Source organism: Colobus angolensis, unplaced genomic scaffold (genome assembly GCF_000951035.1).
Source record: "Colobus angolensis palliatus isolate OR3802 unplaced genomic scaffold, Cang.pa_1.0 Scaffold45, whole genome shotgun sequence".
NCBI lineage: Eukaryota > Metazoa > Chordata > Mammalia > Primates > Cercopithecidae > Colobus > Colobus angolensis.
Genome location: NW_012117932.1, coordinates 1,208,162 through 1,230,236, shown reverse-complemented (window position 1 = coordinate 1,230,236; position 22,075 = coordinate 1,208,162). Strand labels below are relative to the sequence as shown.

At 39.4% G+C, this 22,075-nt stretch overlaps 1 protein-coding gene across 1 annotated transcript in view; it reads left to right on the top strand.

The window, feature by feature from the left end:
- GREB1L (growth regulation by estrogen in breast cancer-like) overlaps positions 1-22,075 on the top strand; it is a 184,195-nt gene that overhangs the window by 32,862 nt on the left and 129,258 nt on the right. Inside the window, exons 5-7 of the mRNA XM_011957773.1 lie at positions 5,322-5,498; positions 10,936-11,112; positions 14,680-14,802. Coding sequence (XP_011813163.1) covers positions 5,322-5,498; positions 10,936-11,112; positions 14,680-14,802 — 477 coding nt within the window. The remainder of the gene's footprint in view (positions 1-5,321; positions 5,499-10,935; positions 11,113-14,679; positions 14,803-22,075) is intronic.

Below are 22,075 nucleotides of genomic sequence, written 5' to 3'. Positions count from 1 at the left end.
TTAATGAGGTCGAAGGAGCAGTTAATTTGGAGTTAAGAGACCTGGGTTCTCTATCTACTGTTTCTGGTGGCTGAGTATTTGGCCTTGGACCACTTTCTTAGTCTCTTGGGGCCCTTCTTTCATTTACATATCAAAGAGATTAGAACAGATCTGTGTTCCTCAATCTTTGACTCACAAATGTCTCCTATAATAGTGTGTAATCTTTTGAATGCAGATATTTAAAAACTAATTCTGTCATTACACAGCATGTGATAAGGACTTGATTTTAAATAGTATTTATTTTAGATTGGTTTGTTTGTTTGTTTGTTTATTATTTATTTATTTTGAGACAGAGTTTCACTCTTGTTGCCCAGGCTGGAGTGTAATGGTGCAAATCTCGGCTCACTGCCTCCTGGGTTCAAGCAGTTCTCCTGCCTCAGCCTCCTGAGTGTCTGGGACTACAGGTCCATGCCACCATGCCCAACTAATGTTTGTATTTTTAGTAGAGACAGGGTTTTGCCATGTTGGCCAGGCTGGACTCAAAACTCCTGACCTCAGGTGATCCACCCACCTTAGTTTCCCAAAGTGTTGGGATTACAGGTGTGAGCCACTGCACCCTGCCCACCTGGGACAGTTGATTAATATACTGTTTGATATTCGTGCTGTACAAGAAAGATTATCTACATTTTGCTGTTCAATAATTACTGATTAACTTAATTTAAATTTGTTGTGTAAGAAAAAGCATGTTTTGTTGACAAATTTTAAAATAAACTATTGTATTTGTTTTGGAGGAGGATGAGAGGAGCTGAATGTATTTAAATGTTTTACAGCATTAAAAAAAGTCAAAATCTACTTTTAATGCCTAAATTTTGGAAATTCTACGTTTTACGGTTAAAGGGTATAGTAGTTTATTTTTATAATTTTTGCATTTTTGTTCTATGTGATGGAAAAGTTTTAGGCTGCTATTTGTAGGTAACTGCCTACAGAGTTGAAAGAGGCAGTGTTTTCTTCCTCATGTATTAAAAGCCAAATTGGATTATAATCGCTAAATTTTTACCTTTTTAACATTTGTTTTTTGGTGTCCTGGAAAAACATATTGCTTGATTTTATACAATCTTTTAATTTGTTGAGTGAGTGTGATGAATGAATTTAACTTTTGTATCTACCAAAGAGCTTTTAAAAGTACAGTTTCCCTGAAAATATGCTCCCCCAAAAAGCAAATTTAGGCACATTTATAAAATTTCTCTTTTTGTATTGTTAACACAGAAAGTTTCCCGAGCGTCCCATCTTTAACCAACAGCCTGTTATGTGTATAAGTTAAGCAATATGTCAATACATATGACTGAAAATGAAAACAATTTGAACTTATATAGTCAAAACCACACAATGATATGGGGTTTGACTGAGTGAATTGTGAGCTCGCTCAGCTGGTTTCCATTAACCCTACATGTGTTAGATGAAAGGCCCTTAGAACATTCTGTTTTAAAAGTAGAATATTTACACTAATTATTTATTCATTTTTAGAAATTGATAGTGATGTCTATTTAAATTTCACTTACTATTCCCAATTATCTTGGAACATTTTTTATGAATTCCTGGGAATTCACCACTTATATTGAGAAATGCTTTATTAGATGATCTTGAGGTTCCAAAACATAATTTGCAAATTAATTTGTGGTTCCATCTGGTACACTTTTTCTAATACAGAGTGAGTCAACATTGTAGAAAGATTGTATTACTACTTCTCAGTGACAGAGACAGCTCCCCAAGCATCCTGCTTTCCATTAATAGGCTAATCATGAACTAGGTTTATGTCTGTAAACCTAGGTTTACTGTCTATATGCAAATTAGTAACTTCTTTGATTAAAATAAATTAGCGTTCCTTTTGGTACTTTAATATGACTCCTAGATTTAGTATTTTAGAATTTGATGAAAAAGTCTGTGTTCACCCGTCAGTTTTAGCACTGTATTGTAATTGTTCTTAGCTTCTCTTTTGCCAAGTTAAATAGTATGCTTTTTGTCTGTTTTCACTGTGGCAGACTTCCTCTGTCTTACATCCTGAGCATTACAGAACTCTTTATGTAACCTTGGACAAGTTTCCTAACCTTTATGAGCCTCAGTTTCTCCATCTATGAAAAGGAGATAGTACCAATCTTGAGTGTTGAGAGGACAGAATAAGGTCATCTATATAGTATTTAGCACTCTGCCTGGCTATGGCGAGTGCTCCATAAGTTTTAGCTGCCATCATCATCATCATCAATTCCCAACTTCCAAACCTGTGAGCCTGTTCCTTAATAGAGGTGGGTGGGCACAGCAATTTTTTTTTCCTATGGGTTCCATGTATCAAATAGGCTCCACAAAAATGTTTGTAAACTAAGTAATTTGACCCACATATTTAATGACTGTTTTCCAGATAAATATAAATGATATTTTGAACAAATGCAGATTCATTTAAAATTGCTAAAGAATTCATAAGTTTTTGTATTTTTTCTTAATTCATGAATTTTTAGAGTTAAATTGACTTTTAGAGTTTAAATTCACTTTTGTTAATGTTAAAAAGGGTTCTATAAGCTTGAAATGATTGAGCCCTGTAGTCTTGATAATTTTATTCTTTCTTCTGCTGTCTTTTCCCAATTCTATTAGGCTTGTTTTTGAGGTTTGATGACCCAAACTATACGGTAAATTTAATATGCTCCACTACTTCATCTTTTTCTTTCAATTTTAATTTTAATTTTTTTTCTTTAAAAAAAGTCTAGACAGGGTCTTGCTCTGTCGCCCAGGCTGGAGTACAATGGCACAATCCTGGCTTCACTGCAACCTCTGCCTCCCTGGGTCAAGGGATGCTCCCATCTTAACCGCCCAGGTAGCTGGGATTACAAGTGCTCACCACCAGGCTTGACTAATTTTTGTATTTTTTTTGTAGAGATGGGATTTTACCATGTTGCCCAGACTGGTTTTGAACTCCTGGACCCAAGCGATCTGCCCTCCTGGGCCTCCGAGAGTGCTGGGATTACAGGCGTGAGCCACTGCACCTGGCCTCACCCAATGTTTTGATGGTGTTTTCTTTTTTATTTCTCATGCCAGTAACTGATGGCATTCAATAATTTTTGACACTTGGTTAAAATCATAACATGAATTGATGCTAGGAGAATCTAGCATGGTTTTTCCCTATTTTGTATTGGGCAATGATAATGGTGCTTTCCTAGGGTTTGTGTATGGAAAGAGGTAGGTGTCCTCCTTGCTTCCAAAATTTTCTGAAATAGCTTTTTTTTTTTTTTTCCCTGTTCTTGAGAGCAAGTTTCACGCTGTTACCCAGACTGGAGTGCAGTGATGAGATCTCGGCTCACTGCAACCTCTGCCTCCCTGGTTCAAGTGATTCTCCTGCCTCGGCCTCCCAAGTAACTGGGATTACATGCATGTGCCACCATGCCCGGCTAATTTTGTTGTTCTTGTTGTTGTTTGTTTATTTTTTGAGACAGAGTCTCACTCTGTCGCCCAGGCTGGAGTACAGTGGCACGATCTGGGCTCACTGCTAGCTCCGTCTCTACAGGTGCCCGCCACCACAACTGGCTAATTTTTTGTATTTTTAGTAGAGATGGGGTTTTACTGTGTTAGCCAAGATGGTCTCGATTTCCTGACCTCATGATCCGCCCGCTTCTGCCTCCCAAAGTGCTGGGATTACAGGTGTGAGCCACCGTGCCTGGCTTTTTTTTTTTTTGTATTTTTAATAGAGGCGGTTTCACCATGTTGACCAGGCTGATCTTGAACCCCAACCTCAAGTGATCCGCCCACCTCAGCCTCCCAAAGTGCTGGGATTACAGGTGTGAGCCACTGCACCTGGCCTGAAATAGCATTTATTATACTTTCATTCAGCCTCTCTTGGTTGCAAATGACAGAAACCCAACTGAAAATGGCTTAGGTAAAATGAAGAAATGACTGAAAGATTTCCGAAGGAAAGGTTTCATGGCCAAACCTTGGAAAAGGCTCAGGGATTCAGACACCACCAGAACAATCTTTCAGTCTCCTGCCCATGGTGACGGAGTTCCCTCCCAGGTCAAGGAACAGGCCTGGCACTAAGCAGACTGAGCCACGCTGTCCTTGGCTCCATGTTCAGATTTTCTAGGGAACAGGCTTTGATGGGCCTTGTTTATGTCATACGTCTACCATTGGACCAATCAACTATGGCCAGAAAGTTGGGCTATCAAAGTGGCCCAGCTGGATCAGGTCCTAGCTCCACATCAGTTTGGAGTGTCACAATTCCCTGGGGAAGTCACATGATTAGAGTACAGGCAGAATCATTCCCCAGAAGATTTGCAGCAGAACTGTAGCTGTTCCCTGTAACACTGTCTGTGATTCTTGGTTCCTTATACATTCTTCCAGTTAACTGCAATGTGAGTTCTTGGAGGAAGACATATTTTGTTCAATTCTGTATCTCTTGGTCTTGGACAGGGTCTCGGACAGCATTTGTTGCAAATGTTTGTTTTATAAATGATGAGCAGATGAATTCATAGACTACATTATGATATACAAAGTGGTTATGTAAGATTTTGTCGCAACTTGTCATGTCATGTCATGGTAAAAAGTGAAATGTAACAGTTTTGGCCCATTCATCTAGGAGCCACAAAATTCTGAACTTCAGTCTCTTCCTCTGTGAAATAAAGACTATCTGTTCTGACACTATCCCCATCTAGAGAAGTGAATTTGCATTGGAAGTAAAATAACCCTATTACATGTACGTACAAACTGCATGGTTTTCAAAGTTTGTTGTGTATTCATCATTGCCTTACTCGTGGACCAGACTCACGCCTGTAATCCCAGCACTTTGGGAGGGCAAGCTGGGTGGATCACGAGGTCAGGAGTTCGAAACCAGCCTGGCCAACATGGTGAAACTCCATCTCTACTAAAAATACAAAAAACAAAAAAGAAAAAAAAGATTAGCTGGGTGTGGTGGTGCGTGCCTGTAATCTCAGCTACTTGGGAGGCTGAGGCAGGAGAATCACTTGAACCTGGGAGGCAGAGGTTGCAGTGAGCCAAGATCCCACCATTGCACTCCAGCCTAGGCAGCAGGGTGAGACTCTGTCTCAAAAAACAAAAGAAAAAGAAAATATGAAGTCGTCACTTTGGAGTGAAGCAGAGGGAAGTATTTCCTTTCACTGTCTTTTCAGCTTTGTTCAGAAGACCACACTTGATAGATTTGTCTTCTGGTTGGAGTAAAGGGATATAGGGACTTTAGTCTTTAATAGTTTATTCCCACAAGTAAATCTATTCTCCAAATGAGTGATAAGAAGATATAATCTCACTAAACATTTTACTGTGTCCTTTTTTTAAAAACTGGGTTTTAGGTTTTTGTCAAGCAGGAAAGGATTTGCGTTTGGTATCACTGTGTATGGAACAAATTGACATCCCAGCAGGATTCCTCCTGGTGGGGGCCAAGTCTCCCAATCTGCCTGAACACATCCTAGTTTGTGCTGTGGACAAGCGATTTCTACCGGATGATCATGGAAAAAATGCACTTTTAGGTGAGTATTTCATGCTTATAAAATTCCTTCCAATATGAGGGAGTTAAAATACACATTTATTTAAAACTACGGCAGAAATTTAAAAAAATATGCCAGAGGATTATTTGGGGATTATATAGTTTAGTTCAATTATGATACATTTTTTTCTTTTAGTAACTTTTTTTTTTTTTTTGAGATGGAGTCTTGCTCCATCGCCCAGGCTGGAGTGCAGTGATGCAGTCCAGGCTCACTACAACCTCTGCCTCCCAGGTTCAAGTGATTCTCCTGCCTCAGCCTCCCGAGTAGCTGGAACTATAGGCACATGCCACCGCACTCAGCTACTTTTTGTATTTTTGGTAGAGACGAGGCTTCACCATGTTGGCCAGAGTGGTCTCAAATCCCTGACCTCGTGATCTGCCTGCCTTGGCCTCCCAAAGTGCTGGGATTACAGGCAGTAACTTCTTAAACATTTATTTTCCTTCCTTCCATCCTTCCATCCTTCCTTCCTTCCTTCCTTCCTTCCTTCCTTCCTTCCTTCCTTCCTTCCCTCCTTCCTTCCTTCCTTTTCTTCTTTCTTTCTTTTTTTTTTTTTTCAGAGTTTCGCTCTTGTCACCCTGGCTGGAGTACAGTGGCATAATCTCAGCTCACTGCAATCTCTGCTTACTGGGTTGAAGCGATCCTCCTGCCTCAGCCTCCCGAGTAGCTGGGATTACAGGTGCCCACCATCATGCCCAGCTACTTTTTGTATTTTTAGTAGAGCCAGGGTTTCACCATGTTGGCCAGGCTGGTCTCAAACTCCTGATCTCAGATGATCTGCCTGCCTTGGCCTCCCAAAGTGCTGGGATTACAAGCATGAGCCACCATGCCCAGGCTTTTCATTTTTATTAATTCTCAAAACACTTAGCTTAATTAAATGACTTTTTTGACCAGATATTTTTAAAAAGCATGCAATTTATCAAAAATTAATATTTTGTAAAGAAAAGAGAATTCACTCTCTATAGTCATTGATATCAAGTCAGCTCTGATACTGGACCCGATATCAAGTCAACTCTCAATTATTCATCTGTGGATTATTCACTTTGTAAGTTATTTGTTATTTTTCCATACCACGCATTATTTCTATCTATACTTGTGTGATGTGAATCTCACTTTATATTTAACATTAGTTCACCCAAAATAACTAGGACTATATATCTTTATATTTCTATCTATGTGATATAAAATGTAAATGACTTTATCTCAGAATTATTTTACTTTGTGATATTAGTGTCTGGGCTTTCTCACAACATAGCCTCCCTATGTCATAAATAACAGACTTGATTTATTTTGTTTTAAATAATTAAAAAGATAGAGAGCACATGAGAATTTGTTGCTTTTTTACTGCTGCATTTCTCTACTGTTGTTTTTGTTTCTCAGAATTTGTCTTACTATAGATGAAATCATGTTTTGGGCACAAATATCAGTGAAAAGGAAAAAGAATAGAGCAGTGAATTCAAATATTGTATTGATCATGGTGTGTATTTATTTTTGTAGTTTGATACATTCTTCCTAGTTATATAGTGTCATCAGAAAGTCTAGCAATACACTGATCAATAAGTGAGCCTGCACACGCTTTATAGAAGTTCCTTAAATTATAGTTGAAGACTTCTCATGGTTCATAGGAAAAGAAATGGTAATTTTCATTTTTCAAAAGGCTCTCATTAAAAAAGAACATTTTTGGCCAAGCACAGTGGCTCACGCCTGTAATCCCAGCACTCTGGGAGGCCGAGGTGGATGGATCACAAGGTCAGGAGATAGAGACCATCCTGGCTAACATGGTGAAACCTTGTCTCTACTAAAAATGCAAAAAAAAAAAAGAAACAAAAAAAGGCCGGGTGTGGTGGTGGGTGCCTGTAATCCCAACTACTAGGGAGGCTGAGGCAGAGTGGCATGAACCTGGGAGGCGGAGCTTGCAGTGAGCCGAGATCGCACCACTGCACTCCAGCCTGGGTGACAGAGCGAGACTCCATCTCAAAAAAAAAAAAAAAAAAAAAAAAAAGAACATTTTCACTTTTTTTGGTTAGTGAAATTGAGCAGATGGTTTAATATAGAAGTCTAATGATAAATCTAATATGCTGGGCTAAATTAGTAAAGACGATCCAACTACTTGTTTTTTTATTAAGCAGTATTTATTCAGAATGTACCGTATGACAGAAATCACACAAGGCTCTCACGTAGGGACACAACAGTTATAAGACTTAGTCCTATTCCATACAGAGCTTACTACCTAGTAGGCTGTAGTAGAACAACTTCAGAAAACATTTTAGCATTTGAAAAGCATTATTGTCTCATCTAATGAAACAGTTCAGGTGTGGTTCTGACTGTAGACAATGAAAATCTCTCATAATGCACTTTTTGTTCAATGATTCTTTGTGACTACAGAATCCTCTTAGAGTATGTCATAGAAAAGACACAGAAAACACCATCAGAATAATAGACTTCATAATCCTTAGAAATTAGGAGTGAGACCAAAGACCATGTGCTTTGGAATCAGAACTGTGTTCAAATTCCAGATTTGCCACTTAGAACTTTAAGAACTTCAGCAAGTATTTTAAGAAATTAAAGTTTTGGATTGCTTGTGCATATAATGGGGTCATTAACACCTACCTTGCAGGGTCGTAAAGATCAAATGAGATGATGTCCTTAACCACCCACCAAGCACAGTGCTTGGGACATAGTATTTGCTCTTGAAATGGCAGTTATTTTACTATTGTATTTATTAAATACCCTTGCAGACTTGGAACCTTGCTTACTTTCTCTAGCCTTGTAAGTGGACATAATTTTTTACTGACCACTTCTCCATGTAAAAGTGCAGTGCAACAGCAAAATGGCAGAAGGTTTTTCTTAAATAAGCACATTGTTGGGATTTTTATGTGTTTGATACTCTATTGTCCAAAAACTAATATTCATCCAACATTTCTTAAAGTGGATGATTTTAATATGCATTAAAATATAGTGGAAAAATGATTAAGCTTCCGCTATTCTAGAACCCCTGTGGATTCAAATATCAATTTGTCTAAATTTTTATATAAACTGTGCAGATTCCAGAGACTATAGGGGAATTGACTTAAAAATATATTTAAAAATATATTGATCCAGTTGGTAGTGCATGTGTCCCAAATCTACCATGCAATTGGAAGACTTGATTGCCAGAAAAACTAAAAGGTAATTTGGCTGAGAGTGGTGTTATTTTTTGTTTTCAATGATAAGAACTTCAAGCAGATAAAATCTCCCTTGAAGGAAGGCTAATGCTGAAGCCATACAGAGTTTTAAAAATGGATTGTAGGATTCTAATTCTTTTATGTTGTTAACTTATCATTAATGTGAAGATTCTCTCCTTTGCAGATTATTCTGACCCATGGCTTTTCTTTCTCTTCACACTCTTGCTTTTCACCTCAGAATAGACAGAGGAAAAGATCAAACTTAACCTCGGTAGTTTGTGAATTCTAATTCTCACACTAATGTTTTCTAAACCACTTGGACCTATCAGTTGAGCCTCATGTTTTGGCACTGTTCTTGATTATTTTGGCTGAAAGGTTCTTGTAGCTTTTTTCTGTGTTTTGGGTGTGGCTTATCTAATTCACGGGTCAGGCAGTTTTCCAGGAAGGTGCGACGGTCAAACCAGAATGTAGTTTCCACAAAGGCAGAGACTTTGTCTGCTTTGTTTCGTGCTAAAAAACCTGGTGCCTGCAACAGTGTCTAGCACATAATACAGTATTTGTTGGATGGATGGATGGATGGATGGATGGATGGATGGATGGATGGATGGGTGAGTGGATGGATAGATGGATGGATGGATGACTTTGGTGACCTAGGCAGCCACTGGCAACCGTTTTTTGCAGGGGGAGGGGCTACTTTTTTAAGGTATTGGACAAATAGTCAGATGCTCTCAAATACAATTCATCTCTGAATATATTTTAAGTCATTTATAAAATTATATTGTTTACATGTCTATAAAGTGGCAGTAATAAGTTATTAATTCTATGTAATCGACCAGAGGTTATGAGTATCTCTTCTTCACCACTGTTTCCCCAGTGTTTAGCAGAATGCCTGGCATATGGGTGGATGCTCAATATATAGTTGTTGACTGAATAATAATAAATTGGACTTCACATTTATAAATGCTTTGAATTGAAGGTTAGCATTCTGAGATTAGGATATTGTGAGATAGTCTATCATTAATCCTTGTGGCTTTTCTCTTCTCTATTTATATATCTTTGTTAATTATTAATATTTATCAGGTTAGCTCAGAGGTCTGAAAAGAGTGTATCACTTCATCAGTGAATTTGTTTTCAGTTATTTACGTATAGAAATATTGCCTTTATACAATATGGAATGCCCTTTCTTATTACAACGTTTTTGTGCTTTTCATCTATGTAACAGTAAATGTGTTATGTCCTCATCAGACACAACTAAAAGAACTCACTCTTACTGTCTGTTTTTACTCTGTGTATTAAGGGAGACTGAAAAGTTAATTTTCAATAAAAAAAAGGCATGGCATAAAAAAAAAGGCATGGCTTTTCATCTTCCCAGTTTTCTCTGTTTCTTCTTTTTTCCATGTCCCCTGTTCTAACCAGGTCACCAACATTTTTGTTTTGTTTAGTTTGTCTGAGTGAGGAATTGTTTGGATATTAGATCTGAAGGAATAATAAGCTAGTATGAATAAAGAAGTGTTAGAAAAGGAGAAATGGGAATCTCATGGTACTCCTGTCAGAAAGTATAGCTAGATCTCACAGAAACTAGAAGCTGATAGAGCCCTGAATTTGCACATCTGGCCCGTGCTCTGCTCTCCTCTTGGCAGATCAGCTTCCTCTTCATGGTTCTTGGTTCCCATACCCTAGCTTACATGTGGCTGACATAACCCTAATTTGGATTCCAATTCTGTAAAACCTTACAAATCCAGGGTCCAGTACCACCTGCCTGACTTTTTGTGTTTATTTCAAAATTCCAGGAGAGAGATTCTGACTGTCCCAGACTGGATCAGATGGTGGGCCACAAGCTCACCAGCTGTGACAATGGAGGCAAGTTTGCGTGGTAGAGAGGGCAGAGAACCAGGTTATCTAAGGAAAGAGTATGTGGGGAAGAAATAATAGACATTCTAGAACCAAGCTTTTTATTATATTATGTGCTCTATTTCCTTAACCATTATCTACTATATTTATCAACCCTATTTCCTTAACCTTTTAGAGGCTAACCTTTCCTTTCCTTTTAGAGCAGCATTTAAATTATTTCCAGTCTTTCGCTGTTGCAAAATAACTCTGCTAAAGAAATGTGTACCTGTTTTTTTTCCCTCTGAATTATTTCCTTGAGATTGAGACATTTTGGGTCAAAGAATGTGAACGTTTCTATGCTGTTTAATACATAAAAGTATTGTATCAACTTACAAGGCCATTAGTAACATTGGTTTTCCTCACTTCAGGGTTTTCTGGAAATTGTATCGGCTGTGGAGAAAGAGGATTTCGATATTTCACGGAATTTTCCAACCACATTAACTTGAAGCTCACCACTCAGCCAAAGAAGCAGAAGCACTTAAAGTACTACCTAGTCAGAAGCTCCCAGGGTGTACTGTCTAAGGGACCTCTTATCTGCTGGAAAGGTAGTCAATTTCTAGGAAGAAAAGGGGAGGGAATGGAGATTTTAGAGTGGTGACAAGTGACCCATACAAGATTCGGAGTTCAGGTGGGATACAGATAAACATCTCAAGTTCAGAAGGATATCTAAAAATTTAAAGGCTTCTGGTATGTTATTTGACTTGCCCCTTACTTTTTTTTTTTTTTTTTTGAGACGGAGTCTCGCTCTGCCACCCAGGCTGGAGTGCAGTGGCCGGATCTCAGCTCACTGCAAGCTCCGCCTCCTGGGTTTACGCCATTCTCCTGCCTCAGCCTCCCGAGTAGCTGGGACTACAGGCGCCCACCACGTCGCCCGGCTAGTTTTTTGTATTTTTTAGTAGAGACGGGGTTTCACCGTGTTAGCCAGGATGGTCTCGATCTCCTGACCTCGTGATCCACCTGTCTCGGCCTCCCAAAGTGCTGGGATTACAGGCTTGAGCCACCGCGCCCGGCCTGCCCCTTACATTTTTAACAGAGACAATTCAAGTGTAGCAAAGTGCATGTCTCTGTATTTGTCTCTTGGGAAGGGGGTACAGCTCTCAAGGGGAAAAATGGACTCTTTCTAGCTCTTCCGTCATTTAGAGAGGACCTCAGAGTGACAGCTCCTTGGTTAGATGCCCTTTTGACTCTATTTAAATTTCTTTGGAGATTTTTGAACATCCGTATTTTTTTCTATTTTAACTAGAGCTAAACATACTTAGAATAAACATTTGTGTTCTCTTCATAATACCTGGGAAAATACACTATTAAGTTGGCAAAGTGTTATTTCTTATAAATTAGGAAGAATTTAACTTATTTATAGAAATGAATCCAGTTGAAACTTCACATCTACATGTGCTTGATAGGAATTGACAGAAGTTCTCTTCACTGTGCTAAAGAAAAGAAGTATTTAATTATTATTCTATTGATCAATTTCTTAGATGCTGAGATATTTTTCTCCATATAATAACTATCTTTTTGTTTTTTTGAGATGGAGTCTCGCTCTGTCGCCCAGGCTGGAGTGCAGTGGCATGATCTTGGCTCACTGCAAGCTCCGCCTCCCAGGTTCATGCCATTCTCCTGCGTCAGCCTGCCGAGTAGCTGGGACTACAGGCGCCCGCCACCACGCCCAGCTAATTTTTTGTATTTTTAGTAGAGACGGGGTTTCACCATGTTAGCCAGGATGGTCTTGATCTCCTGACCTTGTGATCCGCCCACCTCGGCCTCCCAAAGTGCTGGGATTACAGGCATGAGCCACCGTGCCCAGCCTATAATAACTGTATATATATAATTTTTTCTTTTTGAGACAGAATCTCCTTCTGTTGCCCAGGCTGTAGTACAGCAGTGAGATCTTGGCTCATTGCAACCTCTATCTCCCAGGTTCAAGCGATTCTCCTGCCTCAGCCTCCTGAGTAGCTGGAATTGCAGGCGCGTGACACCACACCCGGCTAATTTTGGTATTTTTAGTAGAGATGGGGTTTCACCATGTTGGTCAGGCTGGTCTCAAACTCCTGACCTCGTGATCCGCCCACCTTGGCATCCCCAAGTGCTGGGATTATAGGCGTAAGGCACAGTGCCTGGCCTATAATAACTATTTTTAATGTTTCTATTTGTTGTCTATACAATATTTTTTCCTGACTATGAAAAACAGCATAATATTCCAAATTACAACTACAGGTTTGTTTCTGAGTCCTTCACCTTAATTTCTCTTGGTTACCTTTGAAGTAGCGTTATATAGTTCTTTAGGAAATGGGTACATATTCCAAGACAGGTATCATCAGAACTTAAAGCTTGTGACCACTGAATCATAAGCTGGTGAATAAGTCTTTGTCCTGTTAAATGATTTTTCTCAGAAAAATCATTTTGAATGTCATGAATCCTAATAAAAGGGTAAAAGTAGGATAGGTATCACCTCCTTCCCTTTTAATTTCCTTCTTTAGCCTTGTTTTGGTTGCATAAAATATTTTTAACTTCTTAGTTAGTACTCAATGGCAATTCATCTTTCCTTCCTTCCTTCCTTCCTTCCTTTTCCTTCTTTTCTTTTTTTCTTCCTGTCTTCCTTCCTTCCCCTTTCCCTTTTTCTTCCTTTCTTCCTTTCCTTTCCTTCCTTTCCCTTTCCTTTTCCCTTTTCCTTTTCCTTTGCTTTCTTTCCCTTCCCCCTTTCCCCCTTTCCCCCTTTCTCTCCTTCTCTCCCCCTCCTCTCCCCTCTCTTCCCCTCCCCTCCCCTCTCCTCTCTTTCATTTCTTTCCTTCTTACATGATCTCACTCTGTTGCCCAGGCTGGACTGCAGTGGCTCACTGCAACCTCTCCCACCCCAGGCTCAAGTGATCTTCCTGCCTCAGCCTCCCAAGGAGCTGGAACTACAGATGCACACCACCGTGCCTGGCTAATTTTTGTATTTTTTGTAGGGACAGGGTTTCGCCATGTTGCCCAGACTGGTCTCGAACTCTTGAGTTCAAGTGATCCACCCACTTTGCCCTCTCAAAGTGGTAGCGTTACATACATGAGCCACCATGCCTGGCTTCATTTTTCTAATAAAGAATAACATTTGTGAGAGAAGCCTCACGTTTATAATAGTTGCTATTTTGGAGATGAAATTATATTTATTTGTATAATTTACATAGACACACATATAATATCAATATACATGTGTGCATATATTACATATTGGAGATATGCTCTTAGGCCAGAATACAGTACTCCTCATAGAAGGTCATAGCATAGAAGGTTCTAGAGAACTGCTTCCAGTCATCGTATGTATTTGGTAAACTTGGAGACACTCTAAAGGACCCTCTGTAATTAACTTTGTTGTATAAAATTATTTATATTCCTTTTTCACATGCTACTTTTTGAGACTAATAGGGTAAAATTTGGTTGGAAGTTAACAGCCCCACAGGCTGTGATAGTATTTGCTATCTACCTGAATCAGTACAAAGCACTAATAAAATATCATCCCAGAGGCCCATTAATACTGGCTTACTTAAAATGAAGCTTGGTATAGCATGATCAGTAACCACTTTGAATATTGGCTGTCTCCTTTAATAAGAACTGAGAATAATATTAATTTGAGCATTTAAAATTTTTCTCTACTGCCTATACATTTTTCTTTGCTTCTGTTTTTGGACCTAAATTAAGTTTGAGAAGAGAAGGTTATAGGCAGCCTAGACAGACCGTAGGTTACTGTTCTACACTTAAACCAATCCCAGGTAGGGTGTTAACTGGTATTGAAAGGCCTATTAGGTTTTCATAAATTATTAATGTTTTAGCCTCTGTCTTACCCATAAAACTAGCATGACTATATTGGTTATGTGTATATTTCCTTTGGGAACTAGTATGTAGGGAACAAAGGTCCAATTTCTTTGCAACCATTTCTTTGTCTTCCAAACAAAAGCGTTGCATTCACTAGTTTAAACATTCTGTTGGAGTCAGGATGGGGAAGGGGATCTCTAATTAGAGAAGTGGCTGCCACTTAAGGAGCAGCAATTTAATTTAGAGATTTTATGGATTGTGTCCCCATCACCTGTTTTAACAGAACATTGGTCACTTCATACAGTGTAATTTTTACTCTTTTCCAGAATGTAGAAGCCGACAATCCTCTGCTTCTTGCCACTCTATTAAACCAAGCTCTTCAGTGTCATCAACTGTGACCCCAGAAAATGGGACAACTAATGGATACAAATCAGGATTCACTCAGACAGGTATGGGGTATTTTTCTTTTGGCATTTCAAGCATCACATGTATATTTAATGAGGCTTTTTAAAGTATATATTTACTGCTGGCTGGTTTGAATACAGAGATTTCAAAATAAAGGTATTACTTGAGTTACTATTAGAGTTAGAACTCAGCCTTGAGATGGGTTAATCTGTGAATGACCAGAACCCAAGTCCTCACAGTCCTGACAGTGGTAGGAAATTTAGCGGAAGCCTAGGACCTCATTCTAGGGGGAGACTGACAGTAGGCAATAAGTGGAAATCCAGACATGAGGGAAGTCTGCATCATAGCCACCCAGTGGCAAGTATTGGAGACACAGTCATGAAGACTGGAGTTCCAGGGTAGGGCTCTAGCTAAGCCCACAGAACATCACAGGGAGTAGTGCACCAACTGGGATACAAAACGAGGTCCCAAGCTAGGATTGTGGATCACAACAGATGAATCCAGGATCTAGTTTCTAGTGGTACAAAAGAGGCACTGGTTATGAGTAACTAGATAAAATCTTAGTGCCTGAAACTAGGTCACAATATCAGGACAGGATCAGCAGAATGACTGATCGTACTGAGCAGATAAGCTGCTAGTCTGAGGCTTCTAAAAATTCCTCCAGTATAGAGCACCGGCCCAGGCCCTGAGGCCAAGATAAGATTCCAGGTGGAACTTCATGGTTCCAGGTGGCCAAAGGGCTGGAGGGCTTTACCTGAAGAGATCACTGCAGATAGTATTTGAGAAAATTACTCAGAACCAGCCTTGGTTATATCTTAGGCAAGAAGGAAAGTATTTTAAAAGACTTTGTGAATTTTTTTTCAGTTCACTTGTTTTTTGTGGAGTACATTTTACTCGTCTGATACACAAACTTCATAGCATATGTACTTTGCCAGTGTTAACCACAAATTGAGAAGGAGGTGGTCTTCATTTGCTACATAGCATACCTCTTTCAAATTACTGTGAAATTCTGATGAGAGGGTCAATTGTTTCTACTTATTTTCAAGACAGAAGTGATTATTAGAATATATTAGCAGCAGCAGCAATGATAATAAGGCTAACTTTCTTTGGGACATTTCTTGCTATGTGCCTGTACTAAGCTAAGCCCACCTCTTCCTGGATTGTAAAAAGTTTGGCTTTTAAATTGCATGGGAGATTTAGATAGAGGCTCTGATCTAAGAGAATAGACCACTTCTGTTCAGAATAAATGAGAGAACATAGTGTCACTACGTATTCAAGAAAGAAACAAGTTAGCATTTGGCTCTGGCCATTGAAAGAATAGCCTTCATTACATTAATGACACACCTACATGTCTCTCTTAGAATATCATTTTTGTAATTTGATTGATCCCATAGTATATGTTATGCTGTGAAATATAATTTTTAAAACCACAGTATTAAAAGCTAAGATTTACTTCATTACAACAAAAACATATCAAGTGTTTATTTTGGTTTAAGAACCTTATCAGATGCTATAAGGCAGGGTTTCAGTACTCGACTGATGTCTGCAATGACTTAAAAAATATTCATGGCTGGGCATGGTGGTTCACGCCTGTAATCCCAGCACTTTGAGAGGCCGGGGTGGGTGGATCACTTGAGGTCAGGAATTTGAGACCAGTCTGGCCAACATGGCGAAACCCTGTCTCTATCAAATATACAAAAATTAGCCAGGCATGGTGGCATGCGCCTGTAATTCTAGCTACTTGGGAGGCTGAGGCACGAGAATTGCTTGTACACAACCACAAGGTGGAAGTTGCAGTGAGCTGAGATTGTGCCCCTGCATTTCAGCCTGGATGATGGAGTGAGAGTCTGTCTCAAAAGAAAAAAAAATAATATAAGGGATTAAAGAACAGTAAAACAGGGCCAGGCACAGTGGCTCATGCCTATAATCCCAGTACTTTGGTAGGTAGGCCTAGGTGTGTGGATCCCTTGAGCTCAGGAGTTCGATATCAGCCTGGGCAACATAGCGAAACCCCGTCTCTACTAAAAATACAAAAATTAGCCAGGTGCTGTTGCAGTGAGTTGAGATAATGCCACAGCACTCTGGCCTGGGCAACAGAGCCAGACCCTGTCTGAAAAAAACAAAAGAAAAAGAACAATAAAACATGTAACCTTTCCTAAGAGGGAGCGATAGGTATGTAAATAAGCAGTTGTACCTGAAAATAATGACAAGATATTAAAATGTTAATAAGAAGTAATACAATTTTAATTCTACCAGAAAATATACTTTGTAAACAAATTTTGCTTTGAAAGAGGAAATCAAGATTCAGGCTTTAGCAAACGCTCCCCTAGTTGCCATCATGAGACATAGGCCAAGAGCAAGGGGAAGGCACTGACTGACTCACCATGAACACAGTGGCCAAGTTTTTTTTTTTTTCTTTTTTTTTTTTGAGACGGAGTCTCGCTCTGTGGCCCAGGCTGGAGTGCAGTGGCCGGATCTCAGCTCACTGCAAGCTCCGCCTCCCGGGTTTACACCAGTCTCCTGCCTCAGCCTCCCGAGTAGCTGGGACTACAGGCACCCGCCACCTCGCCCGGTTAGTTTTTTGTATTTTTTAGTAGAGACGGGGTCTCACCGTGTTAGCCAGAATGGTCTCGATCTCCTAACCTCGTGATCCGCCCGTCTCGGCCTCCCAAAGTGCTGGGATTACAGGCTTGAGCCACCGCGCCCGGCCCACAGTGGCCAAGTTTTAATGCTCACATTCTTTTGTGTCCCTGTGAGGATGTAAGTGGTAATTTGGCCATGAAAATTAGTTATTAACAATTTCAGATGCAACTTAGAAAATGTAATAAAAGAAAGTGCCTTTATAAGTGATGCTTTGTATCTAAAATTTTGTATTAATGAATTATGTTTATAGACTCTTCAGTAATTTCTTTCTTCTGACACTTGAACATAATCGACTGTAGAAATTTCATGTTGGCATTATGATACCATCACAAATATTAGCATGTGCAGCACCTCCTTAACTGATTGATTGAGGTTCACTTTTCTATCGGAGATTGTTTTCTCCCTAATCTTAATCTGCAGTCAGTGACTATCTGTAATCAACAGTTTTTAGCCTCAAGTATGGGTACACACATTGTATAGTATTTAAAGAAGAGTTTAATGCACTATTTGCATGCCTTTGTCTTGAGTTCTACCTGCTAAGCTATATATATTCTGTTCTGGCTGGGTTACCATTTATTGCTTGCATATTTTCTTTCTTTCTTTTTTTTTTTTTTGAGACGGAGTCTCGCTCTGTCGCCCAGGCTGGAGTGCAGTGGCCAGATCTCAGCTCACTGCAATCTCCGCCTCCCGGGTTCACGCCATTCTCCTGCCTCAGCCTCCGGAGTAGCTGGGACTACAGGCGCCCGCCACCTCGCCCGGCTAGTTTTTTGTATTTTTTAGTAGAGACGGGGTTTCACTGTGTTAGCCAGGATGGTCTCGATCTCCTGACCTCGTGATCCGCCCATCTCGGCCTCCCAAAGTGCTAGGATTACAGGCTTGAGCCACCGCGCCCGGCCTGCTTGCATATTTTCTCTTAATATTTTCTTCCTTTTTTTTTTTTTTGATATGGAGTCTCACTGTAATGCCCAGGCTGGAGTGCAATGGCACTATCTCGGCTCATTGCAATCTCCACCTCCTGGGTTCAAGCGATTCACCTACCCTAGCCTCCTGAGTAGCTGGGATTACAGGCGCGTGCTACCACGCCCGGCTAATTTTTGTATTTTTAGTAGAGACGGGGTTTCACCATATTGGCCAGGCTATTCTCAATTCCTGACCTCGTGATCTGCCGGCCTTGGCCTCCCAAAGTGCTGGGATTACAGGCATGAACCACTGCACCTGGCCTTCAATTAACATTTTCATGTAATTGCTAATTCAAATTTTGGCCACCAATTTCAGCGAAATATTTTATCGTTTTTACTGAAGGAGTCTATATTTTTATCTACCTGCATTATAAACGTGACATACACATATATGATGTTTAATTGGGATAAGAGTTCAGGAATAGATGAAAAATGCATTTGTCTAACTCAGGATCTTGAAAATTTCCAAGTTTTTTTATAAAGGCTTTATTGTTTTAATTCTTGCAGTTAAGTCTATGAGTCATTTTGAGTTAATTTTTGTGCAGTGTGAAATAAGAGTTTAAATTCATCTTTTCATGTGTGGATATCCAGTTGTACCAGCACCATTTGTTGAGCAGACCGTTTTCTCCTCAGTGAATTGCATTTGTCAGATGACTCTAAATATCAGGATTTGTTTCTGGAAAAATTGATAAAATGGGCCTCATCAAAATTGAAATCTTTTACACTTCAAAAGTCAGTTGACTCTAAATATAAGGATTTGTTTTTGGAACAATTGATAAAATGGACCTCATCAAAATTCAAAACTTTTACACTTCAAAATTTTAAGGATAAAGAAAATATGGTATATATACACAATGGAATTCTATTTAGTTGTAAAAAAAGAATGAAATCCTGTCATTTGAAGGAACATGGATGGGACCGGAGGTCATTATGATAAATAAAATAAGCCAGGCACAGAACGACACATAACACGTATTCTCACATGTGGGAGCTAAAAACAGTTGATTTCATGAAGACAGAGAGTAGAATGATGGTTACCAGAGGCTGCACAGGGTGAGGAGATGGGGATGAAGAGAGGTTGGCTAATGTGTACAAACATAAAGTTAGATAGAAAAAATAAGTTCTAGTGTTTGATAGCAGAGCAGCATGACTATAGTAACCAATAATATATATTTTTAAATAGCAAGAAGAGAAGATTTGAATGTTCCCAGTACACACAAAAAAAGATAAATGTTTGAGGTGATGAATATCCTACTTACCCTGATTTGATCATTACATATTGCATGCATGTATCAAAATATTATCTGTACCCCATTAATATGTCGAGTTATTATCTGTCAATAAAAAGACATCATTAAGAAATGAAAAGACAAACAACAGAGTGGTAAAAATATTAGCAAAACACAAATCTAATGAAGTATTAACACCCAGGATTTACAAAAGCTCTTTACACAGCTTAATAATAAGATGACAATGCAACTGAAATATGGGCAAAGGATTTGGAATAGACATTTCTTCAAATAATATATACAAGTGGCTAATAAGCACATGAAAAGATACTCAATATCATTAGTCAGGGAAATGCAAATCAAAACCATAATGAGGGCCAGGTGCAGTGGCTCACGCCTGTAATCCCAGCACTTTGGGAGGCCGAGGCAGGCAGATCACCTGAGGTCAGAAGTTTGAGACCAGCCTGGTCAACATAGTGAAACCCCATCTCTAGTAAAAATACAAAATTAGCCAGTTGTGGTGGCGTGTGTCTGTAATTCCAGCTACTCAGGAGGCTGAGGCAGGAGAATCACTTGAACCAGGGAGGTAGAGGTTGCAGTGAGCCGAGATTGCACCATTGCACTCCAGCCTGGGCAAAAAGAGAGAAACTCCATCTCAAAAAAAAAAATAGTAATGAGATACTACTTCACATCCTCTAGAATGGCCATCATAAAAAAAGACAGTAACAAGTGTCTGTGCATGTGGAGAAGTGGGAACCATTATACGCCACTGATAGGAATGCATTGGTAAAATGTGGCAGCCATTTTGGAATACAGTTTGGCAATTTCTCAAAAAGTTGAACATAAAACTACCATGCAACCCAGCAATTCCACTCCTAGATCTCTACCCAAGAGAAATGAAAATATATGTTCTCATAAAAACTTGCATGCAAATGTTCATAGCATCCTTATTCGTTATAATAAAAAACTAGCACCAACTAAATGTTGATTAACTTGTGAATGGCTAGACAAAAATGTAATGTATCCATATAATGGAATACCATCCAGCAATAACGAGAAACAAACTGTCGAGACAAGCTGCATCATGGATGAATCTCAAAAATATGATGTTAAGTGAAAGGAACCAGCTGAAAGAGACCACTTATTGTATGGTTCTATGTATGTGAAATGTGCAGACAAGGCAAATTTATAGAGGAAGGAAAGAAGATTAGTGCTTGCCTGGAGCAGGGAGTGGGAATAGAGATGAACAGAAAATGGGGTATGAGCATTCTTATTAAGGGGATGAAAATGTTCTAATGCTGATTTACGGTAATGGTTACACCACTTGGTAAGGTTACTAAAAATCATTGAATTGTATACTTGAAATGGGCAAATTTTATACATAAAGTGTACCTCAATTAAGCTATAAAAACAGATTAAAAAGCTGCTCTCAGAAAATTCATAATCCTTCGGGGTGGCACTGTTTCTCTTTCAGTCTAATACAATCTAATTTATTGAATATCTACACTGGGGTGAGCACTTTTTCAGAGCAGATGGTAAACAGCGCAGGGCTGGGAGTCAGAGTCCTGCTATTAAGATACTGTACCTGACATATATTGGCTGACAATTGGGATAAGCCAATCAATTTTTCTGTGCTTCAGTTGCCTTTTCTTATTTGCAAAAACTGAAATTAACAACACCTGTTTTGCAACTTTGTGAGGAATGACTTAGCCTTGCTACCACACTTCTGCTTGTGTGACACTGTTCCCTGTTATAATGAGTTGCGAACCATCTATATTCTCTTATACACTAGAAGCTTTATGTTCTTTTTGTTTATCTCTGTATCATCCAGACAAATGCCTGGAAATAAATGTTATTTGAATTCTGTTTTTATTTAAATTAGATCTTAGCATTTGGGGATTATTAATTTAGTCTTTATTAATAGTACTGGTATGTACTGTTTTCTAAATGACGATAATATGCTAATCTACCATTAGAAGAACACATGGTTTATCCCCTGGCTTGTAGGGAAGCGTAGGGGTGAGCCTCCTAAGCTCTGCCCGTCACTCATAGTATGGCTTTTAGGAAGATTCTGTGAAGCAGGGAGGGCCACTTTATGATTTTCTTGGGCCCTAGATATCTTTGCCTGTGTGGGCTCTTCCTCTGTAGAAAAACATGTAAAATTGTGTTTTATAACTATTGGTATAAGGTGAATGTATTATCATTATATGTAAAGTCTGGCACGGCGGCTCATGCCTGTAATGCCAGCACTTGGGGAGGCCAAGGCGGGTGGATCAGTTGGGCCCCCAAATTCGAGACTAGCCTGGGCACTGTGGCAAAATCCTGTCTCTACAAAAAATATAAAAATTAGCCAGGTGTGGTGGCAAGCATCTGTAGTCCCAGCTACTGGAAAGGCTGAGGCAGGAGAATTGCTTGAGCCCGGGAGGCAGAGGTTGCAGTGAGCCAAGATTGTTCCACTGCACTCCAGCCTGAGCAACAGGAAAAAA